A 26,410-nucleotide genomic window follows, 5' to 3' on the forward strand; every position below is an offset into this window, starting at 1 on the left:
GTGACTTCTCTGCTGCAAGCCTTATTATTAGTATTTGGTTTATGATCACTATTCTTGATAAGTGAGAATCTTTTCCACTATTGCAAGTCAGAATTGCTACACTATTGTATTTTTCAAGTTGTGTCCCAGACATGCCTCTTTGAGAATCATACTGAACATCCCTTATACAGAGCAAGAACTAATCCACGCATCTTCCCAAAAACCTTAGACGTATTTACTCCTTCTGTGTTTAGATTATGTTTGCAACCTCACAATTAGAACAAAATCCTTCAAAATATGGATGCTAAAACGATGGCTGCCAGTCAACAACTGCCCCAGGCAACTGGAGACCAGCACCTCAAATGTATGTCAAAGGGAACACACTCAGTCCATCCCTTTCCATGCAAATATACTCTACTGTTGGGTAGACTATTGGGGAAAATACTCCACATGTGCTCCTACTGCAAACCCTCTTCTTAAACATCCTCCATCCTCCCTCAGCTTTTACTTCTGCTATTCTAAAGGGGGGAAAATACTATTTTGCTGTTCCAAACAGAAGTAGGTAGAACCATTTTGTCTACAGCAGGCTATAGAGCAAATCTGTCAGATATTTATAGAATAATTCATTTTAGTGTCTCAACCAGCTTTATTTGTTTTCTTTCACCATCCAGTCCTAAACACAGACAGTAACAGATGCCATGTTTTTTGGTTAGCCATGCTGTAACTCCTTTGATGTATAAAATGACTGCTGGAAACTAACTATAGTCAGGGAGGTAGCCACATTTCCAACATGTTTTACCAGAGTAAGTTAGTTTAGTAACCAACTGTTACTAAAATCATTTAAAAGTCAACTCCTCAAGTTCCATTGACTACAGACATTCATATCATATTTATCAGTGAAGTCTATATAGAGACCAAGTTTGATCTTACAGCTAGTCTAAAATTCTGATCTTAAACTTCAAGTCAAAAGAATACTTTGGCATGTAAATTTTTGCATAACCTTGTCTTAAAATATGGTTTCATGCTAAAATAAAACCAGTGAGAAATCAGATTCAGATGTCTTAGTATCTGCTGTGCAACTGAAACCTAACATGTAGAACAGTATTTCCACAGCTTTATCTTCTGCAGAGAAAAGAATTGGCTGGATTTTAACCCACATTTTGACAGTAGAGACAGACAATTGCTGGATACCATATGATTATAGCAGCTTAACACTTAATGAGGAAACAATAATGTGCATGTTCTTGCCTTGTTACAAGACATGACAGTGTCTGCAAGCTGAAAATGCACTGCCTGAATATATGAGAATCGTGTATCAGTCTTGCAAAGTAGTGCCCAAAATTTCACTCTGAATCAAGACACAGCAGAGACAAATGGAAGTATTAATGAAATCTAAAGAAGAGTCAAAAGCAGAATTAGGAGAGACATACAAGATTGTGAAAGAGAGTCACAGTTGCAATTTATCACACACAGGAAAACACCAATTTCAGAAAGGTTCCTGTCCTTCCTGAATGCAAATAGGATGCTAAAATCCTTACCTACGGTTTTGAGAGTATTTTTCATTATGTCCATTTAGGAAATTCCAGCCTTGCAAAGTCTCTGTTTTATTGTTCATTCTCAGCAGTGACAGCACAACTTTCTTGGGGAGTATATTAGGAATTAGATCTCTGTAACAAAGCAAGTATTCTCCTCTTGAATTTTTCCTGTAGCTATTTTTAACCATTTCAATAAGGGCTTGCAGAGGAGATCAATGGCAGTATCAAAACAAATAGCAAAAAGCATTTGGGAACATGGGCCCTTGTGTTAAATAGGCAGAAAATTAATTGTTCTTTTGTAGAATTAATTTTCTGTCAACTCATTGCCTGTTGAGCAGTGCTACAGCTGTGAAAAGGAGTTGGGAAGGCCGTGGATGGTACCAACCCCTTGGTATCTAGGGCAGCTTCTGCAGTATAAAACACACAAATCACACAAGGAACTACTCTGCCTTCCACCCTTCAGCAACTTCAGGCTGCATTCACTAGAGAGAACTCCTTGTTTGGGAAAGTGAAGAAAACATTTGTATCATGGTTATTGTCTGTGGCTTGATTAATCACAGAGGAAACTACAGTCCTACATGTCAAAAAAATCACCTCTTCTGGCAGGTCAGCAAACACTCCTGGTTTCACATCCTGGTGTGTTCAAATTTCTCACATTTAATCAAATTGTACATTCACATGAAAATGTCACAGAATGAATGTAAAGCTCATCCACATTTCATGAACCTACATGCATAGAATTAATATTACTCATTACGAGCTCTCACTTAAGGGGGAGCATCATAAAAGGTTATTGGCCTGAGGATAAAAAGAACAGGAACTGGCAGCCATTGTCTCTGACATGATCATTTATTTTCATTATATAGATTGGAAAAGAAAGTTAGAAGCACATGTGCTCTTTTATACAGATCAAATAAAGCCTTATGAAAGATCTAAGAGACTACAGCTCTAGGAAATACATCTTGGAAAAGGTAATGAGGGAAAAATGTAGAAACTTGCTCTCAGGCAAGTTAATTCAAGAGTTTTTAATACAAACACCTTTTGTTTGCTCAAGAAAGAGGGAAAAAACATTCTGGTTTTGCAGTTCTTGGACTAACCTAACTGTACTCAATAGATAAGACTTGGGAATAAACTTTCATAAAATAAGTGAACTAAAGACTACCTTGTGTTTCTAATTTTCTACCATGTCTAATGCTTGCCACAGGCTGTCTTTTTTTACTTCACCTTTACTGTTACTGCTGAGTATACAGGAACAACCATTTTTTCTAGTTTAAGAAAAATCAAAGGCCATTAAAATATATTCTTTTACTTTACACAGAATTCCTAACTGGATCCTGGAAGTACTGTTATTTATCAACAACCATGTCAGCAAATAAATAATATAAGCTACGCAATATTTAACGCTTCTAAAGTCACATATTCCCACTGGGGGTGTATTCATCTTCCTGAAGACAAAATTAATATCCTCCTGACATTTAAGCATCCTGATAGATTATTTTAAGTGCATAATATTAGAAACCAACCAAAAAATATTGAATTTTTTCTTCTATCCCTATGAACACAGAAGGCTGTTCCTAAAGTATTCAGAAAGATTCAGGTAGGTTACTCCCCAAAGTAAACAGATTGCTAGTGAGTACTCCCTGTGAGAAATTTTGAAAGAGGCAGGCCTGCTTCCCAACGCCCCCCCCCCCCCCTTAAATTAAACTGGAATTACTTAATGAAAGATAAATGACAAAACATATACAGGTATTTTGGGTATGTAGAAACATTTTCATTCATAAGTATCACATGTGGGTAGTTTAAAAAAGTTGCAATGTAACACTAGAGGAAAATTGCTACAAATGCAAAATGCCTACAACTGAAAATGAATGCCTGTTGTTAAACTGTAATCTCAGTACTCAAATCTCCACAGCATGTTTATTTCACAATAATCTAAGTTCTACAAACTTAAACAATCTGTACCCATATAGTAGTACTACAATTCCTCAGTGCAAAATCACTGGCAAATTATGCTAATGATTCTACTTCTGTTGCAATCAGTCACAGTTTCAGTTCCCAGTAAATTACATCCGTGTTCAGGAAGTCACAACCACCCTCTGAAACTCCCATGGTAATCTTTGCAGGTGCACTCCTGCAATAATTTGTATCATTTTCTGGTGGGTTTGGATTTTTGAGGGTTTTTTTGTTTGACTGCTTTTAATTTAAATTTTATGAAGTTAATGACTTGACCTCCCCCTTTTCTTGTTGTTTTTTTTAAGGGATATGCACCCTTTCAAAATTGCTTGTGAGACCTGTCCATTTGAAAAGAGAGAGCAAAGGAGTGAAACAAAAGAAAATCTGAAAGGAAAAACACCAAGTAACTTAATTTACATGGCCTTCTGCCTACAAAGACTGAATCATCTTCATCATAAGGCTGATGAAAAAAAGACAGATACCATGAAAGATCACATCAAGGACAATTGTAAAATGAGTTGCTAAAAAAAATTTATGCCTTGGGTGAGATTAATTTGTCACAATTACAACACTGACAACACAAAAACCTCCATTAGACAAATGCCCAAAAGAAAGAATCAGCTAGTCAGTGTGCCCTGGAGTACTCATCTCACTTTAGGGTGAATGACTGCACCCTCAAGTGCATTACTTTTAAGTTGTCTATATGACTAGCTTATATGTAAATGTCCGCGATGTAGATTTTTAATTACATGAGATTCTTCTCAGCCCATCATCTCACATTGCATTGTACCATATCATTTTACATTGAAAGAAGATATACTTGTTACATTTAAGCACCCAGAAAATTAAACTATCTCTTTATTCAAGCTAAAAATCCTTTTCAGACCAACAGATGTATAAAACTTAAGAGCTGTAGTACTTACTTATTAAAAGGATGCCCATCACTAAGCAGAAGACTAACCATTAAGAACACAATTAGTAGCATGAAGTACCCACTCATTGAAGGTTATCATATCTGTATTTAACCACAGGTGCTTTTCAAAAAGCATGAATGTTTCTAATAGCACAGCCAGAATTGCTGACCCTGCCTTATTAATTTCAGGAACTTTCTGAAAAGAAAGGTGTGGGAATGCTTTGCCTTAGAAAGGTGACAAGGATAATAAGGGAATATCCTAAGCCTTACTTCTTGAAAATAGTCCAGAATGTCACTAGTGAGGCAGAGAGATTATAAGAATCTTTTGTTGAGATGAGAACAGATGAGAACCTGACAGCTTTGCACCTAACTGCTGCTTTGTACACATGCTCCAGTGACAAAACCATTTGAATGAAGCATGGCAAGACTAGGATGACACAGCAACGCTAAGTTCCAAGACATAAGTTTCCTCATTAACTAGTAGATAGGGTCTGGTTATTAAAACAGCACTAGACAGAGGTACTGAAATTATCAAGTCACCTTCCCTTCTTACCTGTGTTGAAACCCTTGGAACAGAAAGAACATGTGAGAGCACTGGCCAGTCTGCCTAGGTATGCTATCAGAAATAGTTTTGGTAGAGACTATGATCTGCTTTTATATCAAGTGCAAAAATTTTGGTACTGCTTTGTGAAACAAAGCAAAGGCACTTGGAACACACCAGAATATGGGGAGGAGATCAACTCCACAACTGCAAATAACAAAGTAACTACTTCAAAAGAACTTAGAGGTACCATTAGGAACAGAGAAAGGATTAAGGAACAATTATGATACTAGCACATCAGATAATGCTTTATATGACCATATGGATAGTGCTGAAATCTTTACCTATAATTTCAGAAGAACTCTGTACTATCAACACATAAGAATCTGCATTTTGAACTGTGGATGTGAATGCTGGCATTTTGAAGGACTGGAAGAAATGCTTTTACAGAATGAACTCCTTTACATAACAGCAATGACAAGCATGATGGAAGCATAAGGCTGTCTCCTGCTCTGAAGACAATAGCCAGAGGCATAAAACTTGCCAAGAGGTGAATGTTAAGAATAAAATATAATGTAGAGCTGCTATGTACATATGTGTATGCATTCACACACTTACCCAGTACAGCCAGGTTTCCAACTCACAAGTTGAGTCAGGAACTAGCTATGCAAGTGTTGATGGCATGATGTGTTACAGTTGTTCATTTAAGTCCTACCCAACCAGAAATCCATCCTAGAGAAGAAAAGCAACTGAAGTCCTGATTCATTTTACTTAATACTGATGATTTATGACTGAATTCAGGTCAATGCCACATTTCTGAATGTTTGTTCTATTACAGGGATTAAAAAACCCAGAAGCAATTTTACTAGGACTGAAAGACATGAACTGGCAGTTCTCTTACAGTGAAATCTCAAGACAGAAAAATGGCAATAGTTTCATCTCATCCTGCACAGAACAAAACCAACAGTTTTTATGATAACCAGGATTACTAATGTGAGAGACACCATCTTGAATCCAAACACATGAATGAAGACATTCACCTCTCTTCAATCCAAGATGACTAAATAATTGCTTCTGTTTGGCATTAGAAGAGCATTTTCTCACAAACTTTGCCTCTGAGACAGTTCTGTGATGCCCAAAGAAAGGCAGCAGAGAATTTTTTGTCAAATCAGCTGCGAGACTGCTTCAGAGGAACAAGCACAAAGGGACACGTAAAGACAGCTTGTAGAATGATGACCCAAGGAGTCTCAAATATTCTGGCAACAAACTCTAGCCCCCAGAATGTCTGTTTGCTGTGATCTGATGAGCAAGGTGTCCCAAAAAGCCCTTCAAAGATACAGAAAAGAACAGCAAAAATAATCCTGGTATTTAGAGAGGAAGGTTCTGACTCAGGAAACCTTACTTCATTTTAGCTCCATCTGCTTTAGTTAGCATCAGTGTAGAGAGAAGTGCCTTTTCTTCCTACCTCTTCACTGGTTGAATGTAAAGGTCTGTAAACCTTAGCTTCTCTCTCCCAAGAAAAGGAAAATTAGGATGCAACATAAGTACAATGTATGAATCTGAATCTCCAAGTACTGTCCTTTTAAGCAACTTGTACTTGTGACTACCAATTAATGGGTATTCATAAAGTCATATGAATCTGTTTTTGATGAAGCACAGGACAGCTACTGACTCACAAGCTTGAACACAACAAATAAAATACAGTGGCCCTGATAAATATGTATATTCATGATTAACCAACGGACAAAACAACTTTGGAAATGGGCGATCTCACAGCATGCTTCTTTTTCTATCTGAAAGTCAACTGTACTTAGAAATTTTACTTTGGGAGAAAAAAAGTTAGAATATAAACCAAAAGTATCAGCAAGAAATAAGCAGAATTCAAAACATTATTTAACCAGTCAAAACTGCATGAAACATTAAGTTGTTTTGAATTTTAATTTTACGCATTTTTCAGGAGACACTAGTGACAGAGATGTAGATCTTAAAATGTTAATATGGAAAGACTACAGACAAAATTTTACACACATGAAATGTTCATTTCATAAGCTGGCATCAATACCAAGTAACTGTTCAGAAGACACAGAAGGGAATTTTAAAGGACAGCTAAGAGAGGCAAATAAAAAGCAGTTGCAAGGGCTGTTTCCTGACCACTTCTTGCTATGGGGTGAATCACATCTATCTAGTACATTACACAGTAGGAGTGTGACTACATAAAATCTACTGCTACAGTCTTTATCTCATGTTGTTTTACCTTCCTTTTCATCTGCACTGTCAACTGAAAACACATTTAAGACGGTCCAAGTATACCATATTAAAATTTGCACTTTCAGGATTGAAGCAAGGTGTAAAGGAAATAGAAAGCACATGCAGTTTGCGGATATTACGCCAAGGCAAAATCTCTCTTGCCTTTAATTGCTATAATATAAATATCCACAATATGAACATTCAGACAAAGATTTAGACAAGACATTATATTGTTTCAATATGCTAAAATGCATTTTAATAATCTGGGGAAAACATAGATTTTATAATTAAGTTTTTAATATGGTTAAAATGTTCATGTGTCTATCACATCATAAAATCTGAATGCCTGTATGAATACCAGGCAAGTGAAGCATGTTACAGCAATTTTTTAAGTCTCTGACATCGCTGCTTTTATTAAATACCTATCTTTGAAACAACAACATGCATAGTAAGCTGGTTGGTCCCTTAGAAATACAAAATTAATCCCGGAAACATGGTTATGATGATCACTGAATTATCTTCATCAGAGTGTAATGGTATGTAACCAAGCAGATGAACTAGTCTATTTCAAATCAACTACAACCTACAACAATAAATAACAATGAAGTGTTATTCTGTGTTACCACATGCCACACAGTCCCTATGGACTCCCATGCAAATGTACCGGGAGAATATCACCTTATTATAGTCTTCCCAAGGTTTTGTTTTATTTAACTGCTCCTTATTGAATACCATGACCACACTATAGCGGCCTTTAAGTAAACCTATTTAAAATAAAATAATAAAAAATTGCAGGTTGAATTAAAACATCAGAAAAATGTGAACAATTATGAACAGGTGACAGGTGACAAGATATATAACAAGATATATAACAAGAAATGGTTTGCTATGAAAACCATGGCAGACACTCTGATACCAAAAGACAGCGAACACAGACAAAAAAGTGTTAATTTTTGAGCAGTTACAATTTTAAACATACTATAAAAACTAAAGTAGTAAAAAAAAGGCTGCTTCCTTCAGTTTGAAATTCTGCTCTTCTCTGTGGAGTCTTTTCCACAGTTTTTGAACTCAAATGTCTTGGTTTGCAGCCAAAGCTGCTCCTCCCCCTTTTTCCCCCCCCATCAGCTTAGTGTCCTGTGGAGAGACTGTGGATACTTCCCCCAGGCATAACCACGCTCAAAATTTCTTGCAGCTCTGAAGTTACGCTTTCAATTACCTTTTATTTTATTGCTGAATACTTCCTTTAGCACTTTTTCAGTGGGACAATATAACTGGACAGTACAATAGACTGAGATTGTAGAAGGAAAAACAGACAATAATGAACTGACCACTGGCTGCAGGGTAAGGTATAGAATTCAGGAGTTAAGTTAAGCCAAGGACGAAGGGTGTGGGGAAGATGATTTTAAGGTTTGCATTTATTTCTCATTATGCTACTCTGATTTGACTGGTAATAAATTAAACTAATTTCTTTAAGTTGGCTCTGTTTTGCCTGTGACAGGAACTGGTGATGGATCTCTCCCTGCCCTTATCTCAGCCCATGAGCCTTTTGTTATATTTTCTAGTCCCTGTCCAGCTGAGGAGGGGAGTGATAGAGCAGCTTTGGTGGGTGCCTGGTGTCCAGCCAGGTTCAGCCCACCTCACAGCTGTGGTGAAAACCCTTACTTTGTAAGCACTTATAAAGTAATTACCTTTTGTGCAGCAAGATGGAGAGCAGTTCTTCGGCTGCGATCAGCTCTGTTAACATCAGCTCCAGCCTTCAGCAATGCCTCTGCACAGTCCAGCCTGTCAGCCAGCACACAGTACATAAGTGGAGTTCTTCCAAACTGGTCCTCTTTATCTTTCAGCTCAGAGTTTCCTAAAAGCCAAAACAAAGCGCCCACTTAAACCAGTAAAGTATATTAGTATATAGCTCAAAGCAGTACTTTTTAATAAAAAGTCATCTTATTATAATATGAACAGCAGGTATGTCATTATAATATATCTGGTGTGAACAAAAAATGGAACATGTGATAAAGTCAGAGTTGTTACATTTTATCCTACTTTTACTGACAGTTACAGAATATTTCAAAATATATTTACAAAAAAAAAGTATATTCAGAAAACATTATTTCCATAAATATACCTACCACCAGTAATATTCTGCAGTGGCATAACTACAAATAATTTTCAAAAAGTAATATGGATCTTGGCTGCACAGAGTAGTTTCAAAAATATCAACAATAGCACAGAAACCAAACAGACCTCCTGAAACCTGCAAACACTGTAACTAAAACAAAATTTGAAGCCTACTCACAGTAATGTTTATTTTAAAAGCATAAACGTCAATATTACATCAATACCATTATTTACTTCAGGGTGCCTTACCATATGGAAACTACTGAAATACTTCTCAAGCTTTATTAAATTGATAAGGTTAGTAAGGCAGTAATCTGAGATCCTATTCAAAAAAGTCAAAACATTCTTATTTTTATTCACAGTCCAAAAAACCCTCCGAACAAAGCAGTTTCACTATAAAGTTTCATATTTCCATTATATCACCACATAAAGACAAGCACCTTTAACTTCATGGGTATCAACTACCCCACACACCCAGATTCTCCAGATCTCCAATGGAGCAACCTTGTCTACCCAAGGAACATTGAATTTTACAGGCAAGTTAGTTTTGCTTTTTAATTATTCCTTTGTCTGCATGACTGTTGATGCTTCAAAAGCACTGCAGCTGAGGCATGCTGCTTCTTCACAAAGTCTTTGCTCTCCCCCAGCATATTATACTTATCTACATATCCAGTAATTTTATTCTTAATTATAATTTCTATTGATTCACCCAGAAGAAGAATCACGTGGATTAAATATGAATCAAGGGGAATATCAAGAATTAAAATTCATTCCCTACCAATCAAGCCACTTTAAAAAAACACTGTTAAGTAGGATACTGCTAGTCAGAGAAATCATTTACTCACTCAGTACATTTTTAGTTCCTTTAAAACTATAGAGTGAATACTATGTCAATCACATGACTCATTCTGTAACACATATTTTTTTTGCCTTGAAAGTGTGATTTGCATTAAGAAAAATCTTTTTGCTCCACAAGAAAAAAGTTTAAGAACGTTTCCAAATTCCTCAGTGACACAGATATAGTAAAATTATTTTTATTCTTCACCTGTGGCCTTGTCTTCTCCGACTGCCACTTCACCTTGGCAACCCACTGGTTTTCTAACTAATTTTTATGCCATTAGCAATTTACTGAAAACCAAAACAACAAACAAACAACCCCCCAAAACCCTGCAAGAAGTCTTCTACTTCTTGCAGACCTATATCTAGATTTCTCAGGAACAGACTGGGTTTTGAACACCTTTTTGCATTATAACACTAACCTTCACACTGCTGTTTAGCCAGCTCCACTGCATTTATTGTGGTTCCAAGCATGATTTAACATGTCACTGTTCCAAACCAACAGGCCAGATTCTCTAATTAACTAAGTACAGCCATGTGCTCTTCCAGTATTAGTTCAATGTGGTCACTTAGGCATCACTAAACCACATTTCACTACTAAGTTCTAACATAACCTAATGTCTTAATTAATTTAAGACCTAGTGTCTTAAATTAATGGGACTTGAACACTCAAATGTATTAAGATAAACATAAACATTCATTTCTTCCAATAAGACACAAGCACAGGGGCTTATGCTCAGGTAACACTGGTTCTTAAATCGGCAGTGTCCAAAACCAGTACCTTTCTCTCAAATTCCAGTTCCCTTTCTGTTACAGAATGTTAGGGGATATATATATATATATATATATATACATATATACATGTATATATATGACTTAGAGACTAACAACAAGCAAAAATGGCCTAAAGCTCAAGCGCAACATAACTAAATATAGCAACAGATACCTATGTTCATTTTCAGTTCTCAAAAAGTGATGTAGCTGATGACAAGGAGTTTCCATGACTGCATACAGTCTGAGGGAAAAAGGAGCAAGAGCTTCAAAATTAGATGCCAGTAATTTGCCTGATGCTCCTGCACTGTTTTTTAAGGTAAAGAAACTATCTTTAGGTAGCAGTAGGTTTTCTCCTATTGTTTACCAGGGCTCTGTAAGGCCCTTAGAATGGCTAAAAGAGCATTTCCCTAAAAGGCTGTCTTTGCACTCAGGCTGAGCTGCTATATCACCATCAGCTGCTAAGAGGAGATTAAGCTGATCAAAGTCACTAGCCACAGACCTTGTGAACTTCACAGCTGCAGCAAATTGCTATTTTCTGCCATCAAGAAAGCACAGGTAGCCTTCAAAACGTCCGCATATTAGTGTACCTAATAAGTGCTTTGGCAAAAATAAATTCTCTTCACGTACCTGCCTAATGAAGGAATTTTTTAATCCCCTTTTAGAAACAAAGTCTTCAGCCCACTAGAATATGTACTCCATAAGCTTATTGCCAACAGAGATCATGAACACTACAGAATCCAGGGCCCAAGTCCAAAATTTAACTCTCACAGCTGTACTTCATCACTTCCTCACACTCTATGCAAGCAGTTCTATCAGACTCTTAACATCTCTATGCATTTTTTCAAACCAGAAAAGGAGAAAGGGCAGCAGGAGGGTGTGAATTCCCCCTAATTGTTAAAGGATAGATAATTTCTTCTCACTTGCAAGAATCTTGCCTGCTGCAGCACCTCAAATTTATTCTACCTCCCACAATGTACAACAGGCAAGAGAGAAGTAGAGAGGAGGATCAAACAATAGCACACAACTGCATATCTGTAACCCATAGTTTAGTTAAAATTTACAATGAAACATCACATCAGAGATTTAGAAGCATTAGGATGCAAGCAGTGCATGATAAGGGTTTTAGAATGAGGAGCTGGACTGAACAGACACTTCAGTAAAATGACTATTGTAATCATTATGATGTTCTTAAATTAAATTAAATTAAAATTAAATTAGATGCCTCTTCCCAAAGCATAAAATGGAAAACGATCCTCCAAATACAAAATAAACTTTTGCTCACTTTTTTCCTTAGGATCAAAATCATACAGATGGATTTCAATGCTGAAGAACTGTTAATTAAAGACATGTTCAGTGTGGTGTAAAAACACAGGAAAGAAAATACTGTGAGCATTTCCCAAAGCCCAAGAACATACAACTCTAAAACAACATGGCACAGTACAGGACAACTCATGCAATGTAAACAGTAAGCACGCTTCTGTTACAACACTGGTAATACATGATATGTACCTCATGGTATTTAATCCACAGGCCTTTTAGAAAGTCCTGTGATTAAGCACTAGCAGCAGTTAACATACAGAGACACTTAGTTCCAAAGCCCCCTTTCTCTAAATTAATTTTCTACTTACCTTTGATTCTGCCTGTGCCTCTTTCTGGCACAGGGTGTCAAAAAGAACAAAACATCCAGAACATGCTGTATTATTTCAAACAGTTGCTCCTTTAAAATTCATCCATACTCTAATTATATGCAAATAAAGCATCTATGTTTGTATACAGCCACACACACTCCCCAAGCTAAAGATGGCAGAAGAAAAAATCACCAAAGAGGTTTGAGGGGCTGCTCTAAGAGACCATTTGGCTAGCATCTATACCCCTCCTATGTTAATAACTGAAGAAGAAAAGCATGTTGAGGAAAGTAATCATGAATTTAGGGCTAAAAGGTCCTCCCTGAAAGGAGGAGAAAATCAAGACTTTTCATTGCTGCATCCACCACTAGCTATGTATCCAAGATATGCAAAGCTTGGCTGTATTAGAAAATCGGTGAATAGCACCGATCGCTCAGTTTGCTTCTGGCATCAAGTTATACTTTCAACAGTTACTGGTAAACAGCTAAAAATATTACTCTAAAGCATTCTTCTTCTGCTAGGCAATATGTGAAGTTTTTTTGGTTTTTTTTTTTCCTTTTTGGTCCAGTTCTGGCAAAAGTAAGGTCTGTGTCATATCCTGTAAAAACACGGCAAGGCAGAAAAGCCAAATTTTGCTAGTACAGCAAATGCTACAAGGATTGTGCAGTTTTCTCTCCCATGCAGAAGTAAAATAGCATCTTTCTCTTGTTACTGCATGATCATCATTAAAAGAAGAGCAATTTCCTTAACTGATTCTAATGGCTGTTTTGTGGTATATTTGACAAGATGTACCAGCAACAAGAAATACTTTTTCCTTAGCGTTTTCAAAAATATGTCTTTTGGCTGAGATTAACAAAAACACACTGAAGTTAGCAAAAACTCTTCATTGCTTCTTCAGGATTTGAAAGCCCAGACCTTTTTCCACCTCTACATGCAGGCAAAAGGGTGATTTAGAAACCCAGGTATTTAAAGCTATTTTGTATTGTATTTGAATCTCACAGATTTCTAGAAGTATCTCTGTATCATCTGCTGTTTATAAAATGTTTTTAAAAAGAGCAAACAGATAGCATTAAATGCAAACAGTATATGTTTGAACCATCATATGACAAAATAAAGTTGAAGGTCCAACAAAATATAACTGTTTCAACAAGTGCAGCTTCTATAAGTTCCCTCCTTCTATCCGTTCCCTCAAATGTGTTCCTGTTGAAGACAAGTCAGTTCTAGTTATGTTTTGACAAAATTAGATACACCTCGTAAAGAAGAGCCCCTTGCTGCTTTCTGTACAGCTTGGACAACAGATCCACACAGGTCTTCACCTTGCCTTCAACACAGGTCAGCAGAAGATACATAAAGAACCCTGACTGCTGGTTTCATGCTATTAACATTACATTCTTCACACACATTAAAACTGACAGTAAGTGGCATAAATACAGATGGTGCCTCTTACTGTTTCACAGTCCTTCAACCCTTGCTAAGCTCTGGGAATAGGATTTTCCAAAAAATGCTGAGCATATGGAACTTCTTCAGTATCACCTGGAACTGCATTTAATCAGAAGCTCTGAAAAATCCAAGTCTTCACCTATCATGTGGCAGCCTTCCAAATATATGCAAGACTGTTTTCAGAGCACAGAATATATACTGCTTTTGAAAACTCTTAACTTTGAATGTGATATCACTCCTGGAGAGCAAGGGAAAGCAAAATCCTGAGTTTTTCAATGGACAGGAATTATTATTTTTTTACTTCAGATTCAATAGGACTAGACTTTCCCACTACCTTTAATTTCTCCATTGAAACACTGCCAATCTATGAGAATCAAAGTAACAAGAAAGGCTGGCTCATTTTGTTCACAAATACTACACAATGCCAAGACTTCAGAAACTGTAATAAATTATCTGGAAAAGTACATTTATCAAATTTCCCAAAAAGAAATTAAAAAAAATAAATATTTGCAGCCAAAGTATTTCAGCACAAAGCACTTCTCCAGAACTTCAAATTTTGTGAAAGGGGTTCTATAACTTAACAATTTTCTATTTTACTTCACAAAGAAGTATCAAAGGGAACAAGTAATAAAAAGTAAGAAAAATATGTCATATTTTCAGGGCAACATTTATTCTAGAAGCACATATAATCAAAAAATCAAAAATATCTTAAAGATCAGAGCTGTAAGTCAAAACCAAAAAGCTTCAGTTCTGAAGCAATCCAAATGCATCTACAATAAAAACATTTACCTGCTATTAGCTTTTGGAGGGTACTCTTATCTCCATTAACAGCAGCAGCATGCACTTCAGATGCTAATGAGGAACCACTGAAGAGGCAGTTTGCTGAAATATTCATACTCTTCCAAGGTATTACTATAGGTCAGATCTGTGCCACCAGCATTTTTTGTAGAAATTCAGTTCTAGGAAAAAACCCCAAACCACGTTAATAAAACAGAATTATTTTCATATTAAGTCATTAACATTATTCAAACAATCTAAAGAGAATAAACTTCTGTTAAAAACATTGAAGAAAAATTGTGGGGTTTATCTGTGAATTAAATCTACCTCTAGCCAAAATTCACCAGAAAAATAGCCTGCATTAAGAAATACCTACCTATATATTGTGGTTTCATTGCCTTAAACACAAATTTCAGTCCAAAACCATTGCAAAATTCAATAAAGTGTTTCTCTATAAATCAAACAGATTATTCTTCAGAATGCTGCCATGTATGCTTTAATTCTGTAACCAATTAAGTTTGTTATGAAGTATGAACTTATTATAATTCTGCAGTACAGAACGACAGAATATCACAAAGTGGAATGGACATGCTGGGACCACTGAAGTCCAGCTCCTGGCCCTGCACTGAACATGCCCAAGAATCACACCATGTAACCAAGAACAGCGTACAAACACTTCTTGAACTCTGGCAGGATGGTGCTGTGACCAATGAGTGGGGGGCCTGTTCCAGGGCTCAAATATCCTCTGGGTGAAGAACCTTCTCCTGATATCCTGCCTAAACCTGCCCTGACACAACTTCAGGTCATTCCCTTGGGTCCTGTCACTGGTCCTGCCATAGAGAAGAGATCAGTGCCTGCCCCTCCTCTTCCCCTCATGAGGAAGTTGTGACTGCAGTGAGGTCTCCTCGCAGTCTCCTCTTTTCCAGGCTGAACACACCAAGTGACCTCAGCTCCTCCTCACATGGCTTCCCCTTGAGGCCCTTCTCCATCTTCATTGCCCTCCTTTGGACACTTTCTGATCGATTAATACCTTTGTTATATTGTGTCACACAGAATTGCCCCCAGCACTGGAGGTGAGGCTGCCCCAGCTCAGAGCAGAGCAGGACAACCCCCTCCATTGCTTGGCCGGCCATGCTGTGCCTGATGTCCCCCAAGACAGGGTTGTCCCTCCTGGCTGCCAGGGCACTGCTGACTCATAGTCAACTTGGCATCAGCCGGGTCCCTTTCCACAGCACTGCTTTCCAGCATCTCATTCCCCAGTCTTTTCATACAACCAAGTGCAGAATCCACCACTTTGCCTTGTTAAACTTCACACAGTTGGTGATTGCCCAGTCCCCTGACTTGTCGAGGTCTCTCTTACAGGGCCTCTTCTCCCTTGAGGGAGATAACAGCTCCTCCAAATTTTGTACCATTTGCAAACTTCTTCAGCATCCCTTCCAGCTGCACATCCAAGTCAATAACGAAGATAGTGAAAATCACAGGGTCAAGGATGAAGCCCTGCAGTGCCCCACTAGTGACAAGTCCCCAGTCTAATGTCACCCCATTCACTGTAACCCTTTGTGCCTGACCCATGAGCTAGTTGCTCACCCAGCACATGCTGTGTTTACCCAGTTGTGTATTGGACATTTTGTCCAGGAGAATACTCTGAGAGACAGTATTGAAAGCTTTACTGAAATCCAAAAAGATTCCATCAACTGATGTGTCACCTGACCCTACTTCCATTGGGCATACACCTTCTTTTTTCCATTAGCTTCAAAAGAAGATCCCTGGTCAGCCAAGCCAGCCTTCTACCTCATGTGCTTGATTTCTTACGTTTTGGAAGTGACATCTCCTGTGCCCTTAGGAGGTGATGCTTAAGAAGTGACCCACACTGATGGTTCCCAATACCTACAAAAGCATTTTCTCAGGGGATCTTACTATCTAGTTGCTCCATTTTCTTCACATTTTACCTCTCAACAAATAAACTAAAATATAAGAAATCCAGGGCCAGTATCATAAAGTTCAACAAATACCAAATAACTTAGTGAAAAACCAGCAACATCCCAATAACACTGACAATATTTTTTCCATAAAACTGACTGCATACAGAAGAGAATTAATAATGAAAGATGTTAATAGTTTCTAGATGAAAGCAACAGTTACTTCTTTATAAAGTGTTCATAATCGTAGAGGTGAGAGAAGCAACTCATTATCTCTACACCAATTCTTAGTGAACTGACATGATTCCATTGAATGGGCTAATTCTGCATCAGAGAAGTTCTGAAATATTAAGAGGGACTAGAAAAGGAAAATTTTTAAACATTCCTCAGATATTTTTCTCATATATATAATAAACAGATGAACTGCAGTCTGGAAGACTTGCTTTAAAATCCTCATTGACAATGAGACAATTTCAATAAAAATCAAGAAATAAGAAAAAAATCTGCTTATAAAATGCTACATAATTGGAATTATTTATTATATGCATCATATTACTGGAATCAAATAAATTATTCACTTTGCTTCTTTAAGCTAACTTATAGTAAAATATGAGCCTTCACAAGTCACAAAATGAAGGGACACTCACATGGACACCAAGGCCTCTTCAAGGTGTGTGAAATTCCAACCAAACTACGATATGTCTACTTTGCATTATGCAGATAGCAAGATTTACATCATTTTTCTATTCAGCAAAACATGAGGTTGTGAAAATTTGTACATAATAGCACAACTATGCTATCAAATTTTATTGATAGTTTCCAAGTGAAGACTGAGCTTTGAAAAAATATCAAAGGTTTTCAAATGTGAGTTAGCGCACAAGATGTTCATTTTACAGATCAAAGAGCACAAGTTCTTAAGGTAGTCATAGGTGAACTGATAAAAGCTAAGTTTAAATTTCAAACTATAAAAAAAAAATCACTTGTATGTACATCTTTGCGTGTGAGTGTTTGCAGCTCATGAAACTGACAGGCCACAAGATTTTTGCAGGGTCTTACAAAGTCGGAGCTTGTCAGGCTTTCTTTGAAACCAAGTCAGTCTTGACTTGGAAAAGGCTGATGTAAAGGATTTTCTTTTAAATGGTGTTACACCCCGTCTCCCTCCTTACACTCGGGTACATACTGGAAATGTGACAAAGGCAAAGCGCAGCTTGCTGTGATCTTTTTGAAACAGCTCTGCAAGGTCTCAGAGCATGTACGTATTCTCTAAGGTCCGAAGTTTTACTGGAAGGGGGCGAAGCCCTGAATTTTGGGTGTTGTTAATTTTCAGCATTTACAACTGAGGAAGCGACTGAAAGCGCAAATCTATTGAAGCGCCAAGGGATAAACATCAGCGATGACGTCCCGCTCAAAGTAAAGTTTCCCGACCCTCCCAGCAGCCGCTCTGCCCCGTCACACACAGGCTTCCAAGCAGAAAGTTTCCTCCCAAACTCCGAGGACACGAAGACCACAAGGCGCACAGTGCCCAAATAGCCCCTTCTCATATTCCCTACAGCCAAACCCGTGTGCCCAGTACACGGCGGGATCCGAAGGAAACGCGGACGGTCTCTGGGGGCTGGCAGGGAGCGATCCAGAGCGGAAGAGGGTGCGGTGTCCCAGGACACCCGCGCCACCAAGGCGGGAAGGGTTAACCCTCCCTCAGCCAAACCACGAGAGCCGCCGCCTCCGCCACTCCCTCCCTCCTTCTCCCCTGCCCGACGCTGCAGCTGCGCCCCGTAACTCACCTCCACTCCGCCCTTCCCATCGCGCCGCCGCCGCCTCCAGGCACCGCCCCGCGGGCAGCCCCGGTGCGCTCTGGGATCCACTCCTCCTCCCTCCCTCTCTCTCTCTTTTCCGTCCTTCTCCCTTCCTTCTCCTCCTCCTTGCCCTCCCCTTCCCGGAACTACGGCTCCCGGCGTGCCCCGGGCGTGCGCGGCGGAGCGCGGGGCCCCGCGGTGGAACTTGCCCGGGTGTTTCCTGGCGACGGGGGGAAGTGGAGGAGCCGCCGCCGCGGAGAGTGGGAGCCGCGCTTCTCCCCTCCCCGCTCCCGGGCGCCCGATCTACCATGAGACCCGCCATCTTCCCTCTCCTGCCTGACCCTGGCTGCCTCCTGCTCCTCCTGGTAAAAGCCGCCGGCTCCCTGCTGCCCTTCCCTTCCCCGCGCCGGCTCGGGTGGCCGGCGGGCCCCGCTCGGGGTTCTGCTCTCGCTCCCCTCCCCCGCCCAGCAGGTGCCCGCGGCCGGGAAGGAGGGAGGGCGGGAGGTCGGGAGCGGCGCCGGCGGTGTGGCCGAGGCCGATAGGCTGCGCGCACGGGGTGGGGCCGCGCCCGGGCCCGGGCCCGGGGCAGTGGCCAGGCGGGCGCTGCGGCCTCGCCCCGGCTCCTCGGGTGCCGGAGCCGGCGGGAACGGCCGTGACGGGGCCCCTCTGCAGCCCCCTGAAAGGAGGCTGTGGCAGGTGGGGGGCGGCCTCTTCTGCCAGGCAGCCAGCACCAGGGGAGGTGTAGGTGGGACGTGAGGAGGAATTTCTCCACAGCAAGGGTGATTAGACACTGGAATGGGCTGCCCACGGAGGTGGTGGAGTCACCGTCCCTGGAGATGTTCAGGAAATGACAGGATGTGGCACTTAGTGCAGTGGTCTAGTTGACACGGTGGTGTTGGGTCATAGGTTGAACTCGATTGTCTCAGAGGCCCTTTCCAGCCTCATTGATTCTGTGATCTTTAGTTGTCAGACTACAGCATTTTTTTTTAGGCTGGCATTACATGCATGACCTAAGCCACCTTCCGGCTTTGCCAGTACACAAATGCAATCACTGATGTGTGTGCTTTGTGGAGATAAGTTGCCTGTACTATAGTTCTTTTTTTTTTTTCTGTTTTTTTTTATTTTTTTTATTTTGTTTTGTTTTGTTTAAAAAAAACCAAAAAAACAAAAAAACCCAAACAAACAGGCTGGTGTAGTGATTCTTACTTTTCCAGAGATGTATTGGGCCAGATTCTGCACCTTTCGTAACATGACTTGAAGAAATAAGGAGGACTTGGTGTGGATAAATTTTAATGGGATTTTTCTCTTAAGATACTAAGGATTTTAATCAATCTACTTTAAACATTTGGGAGAATAAAATGGGCCAGAAAATGAAAGAATAATTGGAGGTAACGGTGGCTAGATCTCTAGAAGTCCAGAGAGGAGCACAGAGTAATACAGCTGCTAATGAATGGAGGAACTGGTTGGGAATGTGAGGACACATCCGCAATGAACAGAACAAGTACTCATTATCCCTTTGAAATGAGCACTTCTACCTGGGTAAGCTCTGGTTAAAGTAAAATGAACGTGCTGTCATTTCAGGGTTAGAAAACACGTGTGATTGGTAGGGTTTAAAAAAACATGTTTGAAATGTTTATATATAGACAGCAATAGCATACTAAAACACTATATGAGAGACTGAAGTGAGGAACCTCATACTTTTCAGTCACATCTGTGTATTAAAACAATATCGTTTATGTGCTAGATTGGTTTTCACTATTATTTTAAATACAGACTAATGAGCAAAACCAAGGAGTGTGTACTGTTTAAAGACACCATGGAATGTGTCCATTAAATAGACAACTACAAATTTGAAAAAGTGGGCCCAAGTTAGTGAGTTTTTCTTTCTTCATAGCACAGTTGATCAATGCAAATTAAATATGCATCAATTAGAACTATGTTTGCCAACAAAAAAGAAAACCATCAGGAAATAGCTATGATCTGCAACTTGTCTGTATTTTTTCTGCTGTTTCTTTGTGTATAGGTCATTTAAACCCATTTCTAATGTGATTTAAAAGAACTGTACACATAAAACTTTAAGAAGAATACAGTTGTTTTTTTTTAAAAAATAGAATTAAGTGTAATGTTATCAGTGTAATTATTTAGTGTCATAACAGCCATGGCCCTGTGTTGTAAGATGCCTAGGTACATGAATCATGCCAATGAACCATTCCTTTGTTAAAGAGTTTTGGAAAAGTTCTGAGCAGTCTAGGACTGTGAGGGGATCCTCTTTCTTTAGAAAGGCTGAAGAAACTTTGTAGAAGTGTGTTGTTTATTTTCTTGTGCTATTCAGTGTCTCTGATAAGGTGTATCAGATTAGCTTTGAAGTTCTGGTAACTTTGTTTTTCTTGTCAGCTGCCGCGAATACTTAATACCAGCAATGCAACTTGGCCTTGTGCTCCACATCTAAAGAATGTGCCACCTAACAGAGGCTTTTGGAGCATGGCATGTTTTGTGGATAAGTCAATTTATTAGTGTTACACAGTGATATGTAGCTGCAAAAACAGCTTACCAAGCTGGTCTTGCTTAGTAGTAGCTATGAAGTTAACAGGAATTCTTTTCCAGACTTTTGGATAAGCATGTTTATTTTCCAGATGAGAATTTAATCTGCTGAAAAAAAGAAGAAAAGATACAATGTCAAATCAAAAGAAATTCTGTTGTCTAAAGTTTGACAGTAGGAGATCACTACAGTTGTAAAGGGCTTTGTGTCTCATGCTAATATCCTTCTTCCCTGGTCTCACTGAAGTTTGGGTTGACATGAGGGAGATTGCAGTGCTAAGGGGATACCTGCAGTCTCAGCACAACTCTTTGCCCTTCTAATTTCTCAGCATTGTACTGGGCTGCTGGGAGTTGAAAGGAGACTGGAGAGAGGACAGGGGAGACACAGGCTGGCACGACCTCTGCCTCCAGAGCTGAGTGGAGAGGTGAGCAGGGCATGGCACAGGCTGTGGTGGGTCTTGTACAGCAGTTTGCAAGACTGAAATAAGAGATGCATAGTAATGTCATGGGGGCCCTTGGAGAGTGAGATGTTTCTGCCTTGTTGGTATGTTGCTTAATACTGGGCAGGACAGATCTTTAAGATGAATCCAAGACAGTGGAATAAATGCTGATGGAAGAGTGTCTCATCATATTCTCCCCTAAGGCAAGGTGTGGCTTTTTGGCTTTGCTCTGTCCAATCATTCTATATGTTTGCCTGTACTCGCAGTCAGGTATACTTTGCCTTTAAAGAAGATTCTAGAACAAGACACTGTTGCACCTACTTCTTCTGCATGTGTTTGAGAGGCACTTGTATTGCTCAGTCCTTCCCTGGGAGGCTTGTGCACAGTGCCCCTGAGCAAAAGCTGTGGCTGGAGGAAACCACCAACGGATAGTGAGGGAATGTGAAATGAATGTTTCATTGAGGGAATGAGGAAATGAAAAGGGAAGTTCCTAACTGGAAAAAAATACTGTAGGGTAGTATTTTTGTTTCTTGTTTTGCTGCCACTGCCTTTCATGTCTTGATAATATGACAGCAAGTACCCAAGTAATGAAAATAAAATTAAATAAAAATTGTCTTTTAGTTTAGTGTTAAATGTGTAGTGAGTTGCCCAAAGAGAAGCTGAACTCTAAATTTTATGCCTGGAGTGTATATCTGTGCATTTGCCTCTCTCTGCATTTGTATTAGAAAACTAATTTTGTAATTGAGACTGATGCTCAAAATATTATATTCTGAATGTGAGTATGAGTCAGAAATTGTAATTACAGGCAAAATTTAGACCACTGAGGTTTATACAATGAAATGGGTTCCCTTCAAGAGTAGCACAGGACTTCTGAGTTGTCCATCATCTGCCCATGATTTCTCAGAAAAAACTCAGAATGTTTTTTTCACTGCTGGTTGAGGATGCTGTGTTTTTCCAAAAGGAAATACTAGGCAACTGAGGAACAGTCTGCTTTGGAGAGAGGAAGCAGGGAAGTCTTGAATTCTTATGAAGACAACTTGTATTCTTTGTGCTGTGCCATAGGATGGGCAAGTTTCCTGTTTGGAGTGCTCAGGAGTGAAGAGAGAAGAAACTGAACTGTTTCTTTGAACAGAAGACTCAAACAATGCTGGAAAATGTATAAATGAGTTATTGACATTAAAATATCAGAGATTCTGTTGTTGTGGCTGTGACAACTCACTCCTTGGTTTTTCTTGTGATATCCTTACTGTTCGCCTCCATAATCAGCTTTGGTTTTTGTTTGGTTGGGTTTTTTTGTAGTTTTTTGGCAGGACAGCTTTCTTAAGCAAGAGGTCCTTATATTGCTTTCTCAAGAAAGAAGAATTGCCACGTTCTGTATGTGTAAATCAAACCTGTTTCATTTGAAAGACTTAAGGATTGTATGCTGCTATTCAGGAGAACCAATTTTTCACCTTGCCGACTCTTTTGTAAGCCTCACTTGTATAGCTTCCAGATATTTTGTTTGTTTGAGGGGAGGGAATTGTCTTACGCATAAGGCAAGTGTACAAATATGCTGTAAATTTTATACCAGGCCTTCTTCAAAACCTCTTCAGGAGAGTCTAGAGATACATTCAAAAACAAGTGCATTAATAATGCTTTAAGTGGGTTTGGATGCATTAACAACAACTTGTTCATTGAGTAAGTTCTCTGATGGTCTAGAGGAGGAAACACAGGAACATTTGGGGACGTAAGAAGAAGCAATACAGGCTGCAGAGATCAGAGCCTAAGGAATATTTTCTTCCAAAACTCCAAGCTGGAGAAAGCTCCTGGAGAAGTAGAGGAGGAGAGGTGTGTTATAGAGAATTAGGAAAGGAAGTGAGATAAAATTTCCTTTTGAGAATTCTGCCTTTTACCTTTTTCTCTCCCTGACATGTGCTCCTTCATCAGGAGCATCCTAACCATCAGTAGAAACACATGCAATTTTCTTTTCCAAAACTGTTAGTAATGTGAAGTGCTCATATAGTCTAATTACAAAAAGTTCATAGATAAGATTTTAGAAGTTTGACTAATTTTATTTTCAAATTCACTGTCTCTCAGGTATTTCTTTTTACATTGTTAAGGGTTATTCTGCAAAATTATTGCTATACTTTAACACTTACTCAGAATGTTTTTTTCACTGCTGGTTGAGGGTGCTGTGTTTTTCCAAACCAGCTGTAGCATGGTTTCCACATTTAATCATGCTTTGGTAAAAGTGCCTTACAAAAAGCAACAAGGTATACTTAAAAGCAATTTTGTATTTTTTCCTATTTTTACATATGCTACTACTGAGAAACTTCTACCCTGACAATAGTCTTTATAGCTAGGAGCCAGCCATTCATGCCATGAAAACGTGCAAAATTCCAGTACTGTCTTCCAGATAAGCACCTGTGACTTGGAGCTTCTTCTAGGAGTGAAACAAACCTGGAAGCTCCTTCACATGCATGCACATAGACCTTTTAATGGTAGTGATCCACAAGATCTGCACTTTGGGTGGCTGATAGGACATAAATGTTGTCCTCTACAGTGGCACTAAGCAAAATACAAAATGCAGTGCTCTGTGCCTTAAACTATATAGTGGCTGGAATGGTGAAAGCAGCGAGGACAGAACATTCCATATAGTTACCTAAAGGCAGGTTATTTCAGCAAATAACTGGTAATCATATGTGCAGCACAAGGTTTCTGCTGAACATAGTAAATGTCCTTTTCATCTGAATGCAGTAAATCTCCTTTTCATCTGTTCTTATTATGGTAAATGTTCTGTTTCTTCCATCTCTTGTTTCTTGACCTATGTCTGGCTTTAGCAAGAGAGCTTTCATGGAGGGGGGTATTGAGAGTCTCACTGTGTTTACCTGATAGGATCAAGCTGCAGAGTTCTAGTTCTGTTTTTTGATTGCCACTGGAAGTTTGATCATTTAAATTTTAAAGGACTTCTTAAAGTCATCTGGTATTACTCCCTGCTCAGTGCAAGAGTAACTTGGATGGAATTGCTCAGTTTTTTTCCAGTTGTCTCACATAACTCCAGGGATGGAGGTTCTGCAACTTGTCTGGTCACCTGTTTTGGTGTTGAATGGAAACTTTATTTCAAGTTTTCTTTGAAAAGTCTGTCTGGAGATGTGGATTGTGTACATTGTCTCGTGTCCTGTCACTGCATCTCTGGGAAGAGTCTGGCTCTGTCTTCTCTATAACCTCTGATTAGGTTGCTGGTAGCAGCAGTAATAGTTTTTCTTTGAGGTTGAACAAATGCAGCTGTCTCAGCCTTTCCTTGTATACTCTGATCTCCAGTCACTACTCACCTTCATAGCCATCTGCTGGGCTTCACTTCCATATGTTAATGTCTTGTACAGGCAGTCCCAAAGCTGGGCAGAATCCTTCACATGTGCTCACACAAGTGCCAGATGAAAGGAAATAATCACTTCCTGTGGTCTGCTGGCTACACTTTTGATAACACAGCCCAGTGTGTGATTGTCTCTGCTGCAAGGTCATGCTGCTGACTCCTGTTCAACTTGCTCCCCAAGACCTTTTCTGCAAAGCTGTTTTCCATCTGGTTGGCTCTCAGCCTGTATGGGGTTATTCCAACAGAGATACAGGACTTTGGCTTTGTGGAACTTTGGAAGGTTTCTGTCAAGTCACTTCTCCAGCCATTTGAGTTGTCTCTGAATAGCAGACATTCCCTCTAGCTTCTAAAGCACTTCACCCAGTTCCTGTGTCCTTGGGGAACTGCTGAGGAGACACTCTGTTCCATCTTTCTGGTCATTACCACAGACAAATCTTATACTCAGTATTGGTCTGGAGTAACTTCCTTAGAGGCCACTTGGACATGGTATCTTTGTTTACAGCCCTTTGAGCTCAGCAGTTCAGCTGCTGTGTCACTCACTTTATAGTTCACTTATTCAATTCATGCCTCAATAATTTAGGTCTAAGGATCCTTTGAGGTGCTGTGTTAGAAGCTTGCTGAAATCAAGGCAAACAATGTCCAGTACTCTTTCCTTGTTTACAGAGCTAAATGTCTTGCCACAGAAAACAGATTGATTGACTTATTCTAAATATATGCTGGATGGATGTGGCTTCTGGAAAGAAAATTTGTTTCCATAATTCGCCTGGTGACCCAGGGAGAAAACATTTGGTCTGGTTCTGTGGCTCTGTGTACGTCCCAGTTGCTGAAGAACGTTCTAACTTGGTCTTCTACTCATGTGAGTAATGTTTCTTTTCCCTGGAACTCTGCTATGGGCTCAGAGCTCACCAGTATAAAATTGGCCAAAGACAATATTTAGTGTCTAAGCCTTTTCTGTGTACTTTGTCTCTATGTCCCCTGCTAGCTGAGCAGCAGGCCTACAATTTTCTTACTCTTCCTCTCTTCCTTTTGTTGCCAGCCTTCCTTAACATCCCTCTCTCAACTCCAGCTGAGCTTGGACTGTTGCCAGCTCAAGCAGTGTTTCTCTCTTCCTACCAAGTATTTTTCTTACCTCTACCTTCTGTCTGCTCCCTCTTTTTTTTTGCAAGTCTGCCATACCAGCTTTCTGCCCAGTAGAGTGGATTGGTTTTGAGCTCTGAAGGGATTCTCCTTGAAGGTCAGCAGGCTCTTGTGGGTTTCTTTTTGCTTTCAGAGTTGTGTTTTATGAGTGAACTGAATTAAGACCCAAGTGCCTTCAGGTCTTGTCACTTTATTCAATGGTCCTGTGACGTACATACTTCTAGGTAAAAAATAAATATTGTAGTAGATTATAGATGGGATTTAGTGTGAGCCCCAGCCATATGTGTAAAAGTTGCATTAGCAGTGGCAATGAAATGAAACACAGGAGGTCCAAAGTCTTGTCTGCTGGAGTATGTAAGTTTCCACATTTTATGTGGTGGAATCTCCCACCTGCTTCACTTTGGGTCTAAAATGAAGGATATGTTAATTCACAGAGACATTTCAGGTATATGGTTTACTACATTGTTTCAAAGCAAGATGCTTCTCTGTGGCTTC

General features: G+C 39.4%; 2 protein-coding genes across 6 annotated transcripts in view; one reads left to right on the top strand and one right to left on the bottom strand.

Moving 5' to 3' along the window:
- The window catches only part of INVS (inversin), an 84,979-nt gene extending 66,431 nt beyond the window's left edge, over window positions 1-18,548 (bottom strand). The window contains exons 1-3 of the mRNA XM_015617012.2: window positions 18,437-18,548; window positions 14,749-14,918; window positions 8,857-9,023 (exon numbers count right to left, since the gene is read on the bottom strand). Of these exons, the coding sequence (XP_015472498.1) occupies window positions 8,857-9,023; window positions 14,749-14,854 (273 nt within the window). The 5' untranslated portion in view covers window positions 14,855-14,918; window positions 18,437-18,548. The remainder of the gene's footprint in view (window positions 1-8,856; window positions 9,024-14,748; window positions 14,919-18,436) is intronic.
- A 165-nt stretch (window positions 18,549-18,713) lies between these two features.
- The window catches only part of ERP44 (endoplasmic reticulum protein 44), a 48,164-nt gene continuing 40,467 nt past the window's right edge, over window positions 18,714-26,410 (top strand). The window contains exons 1-2 of one of the 5 annotated variants that reach the window (XM_033512184.1): window positions 18,723-18,813; window positions 21,316-21,411. In XM_033512184.1, the coding sequence (XP_033368075.1) occupies window positions 18,757-18,813; window positions 21,316-21,411 (153 nt within the window). In that variant the 5' untranslated portion in view covers window positions 18,723-18,756. Of the gene's footprint in view, window positions 18,814-19,921; window positions 19,988-21,315; window positions 21,412-25,483; window positions 25,635-26,410 lie in introns of those variants that run through there. The other 4 variants (XM_015617021.3, XM_033512185.1, XM_033512183.1 and 1 more) reach the window with 4 other exon arrangements.

This window comes from Parus major, chromosome 2 (assembly GCF_001522545.3).
Source record: "Parus major isolate Abel chromosome 2, Parus_major1.1, whole genome shotgun sequence".
Classification (NCBI taxonomy): Eukaryota; Metazoa; Chordata; class Aves; order Passeriformes; family Paridae; genus Parus; species Parus major.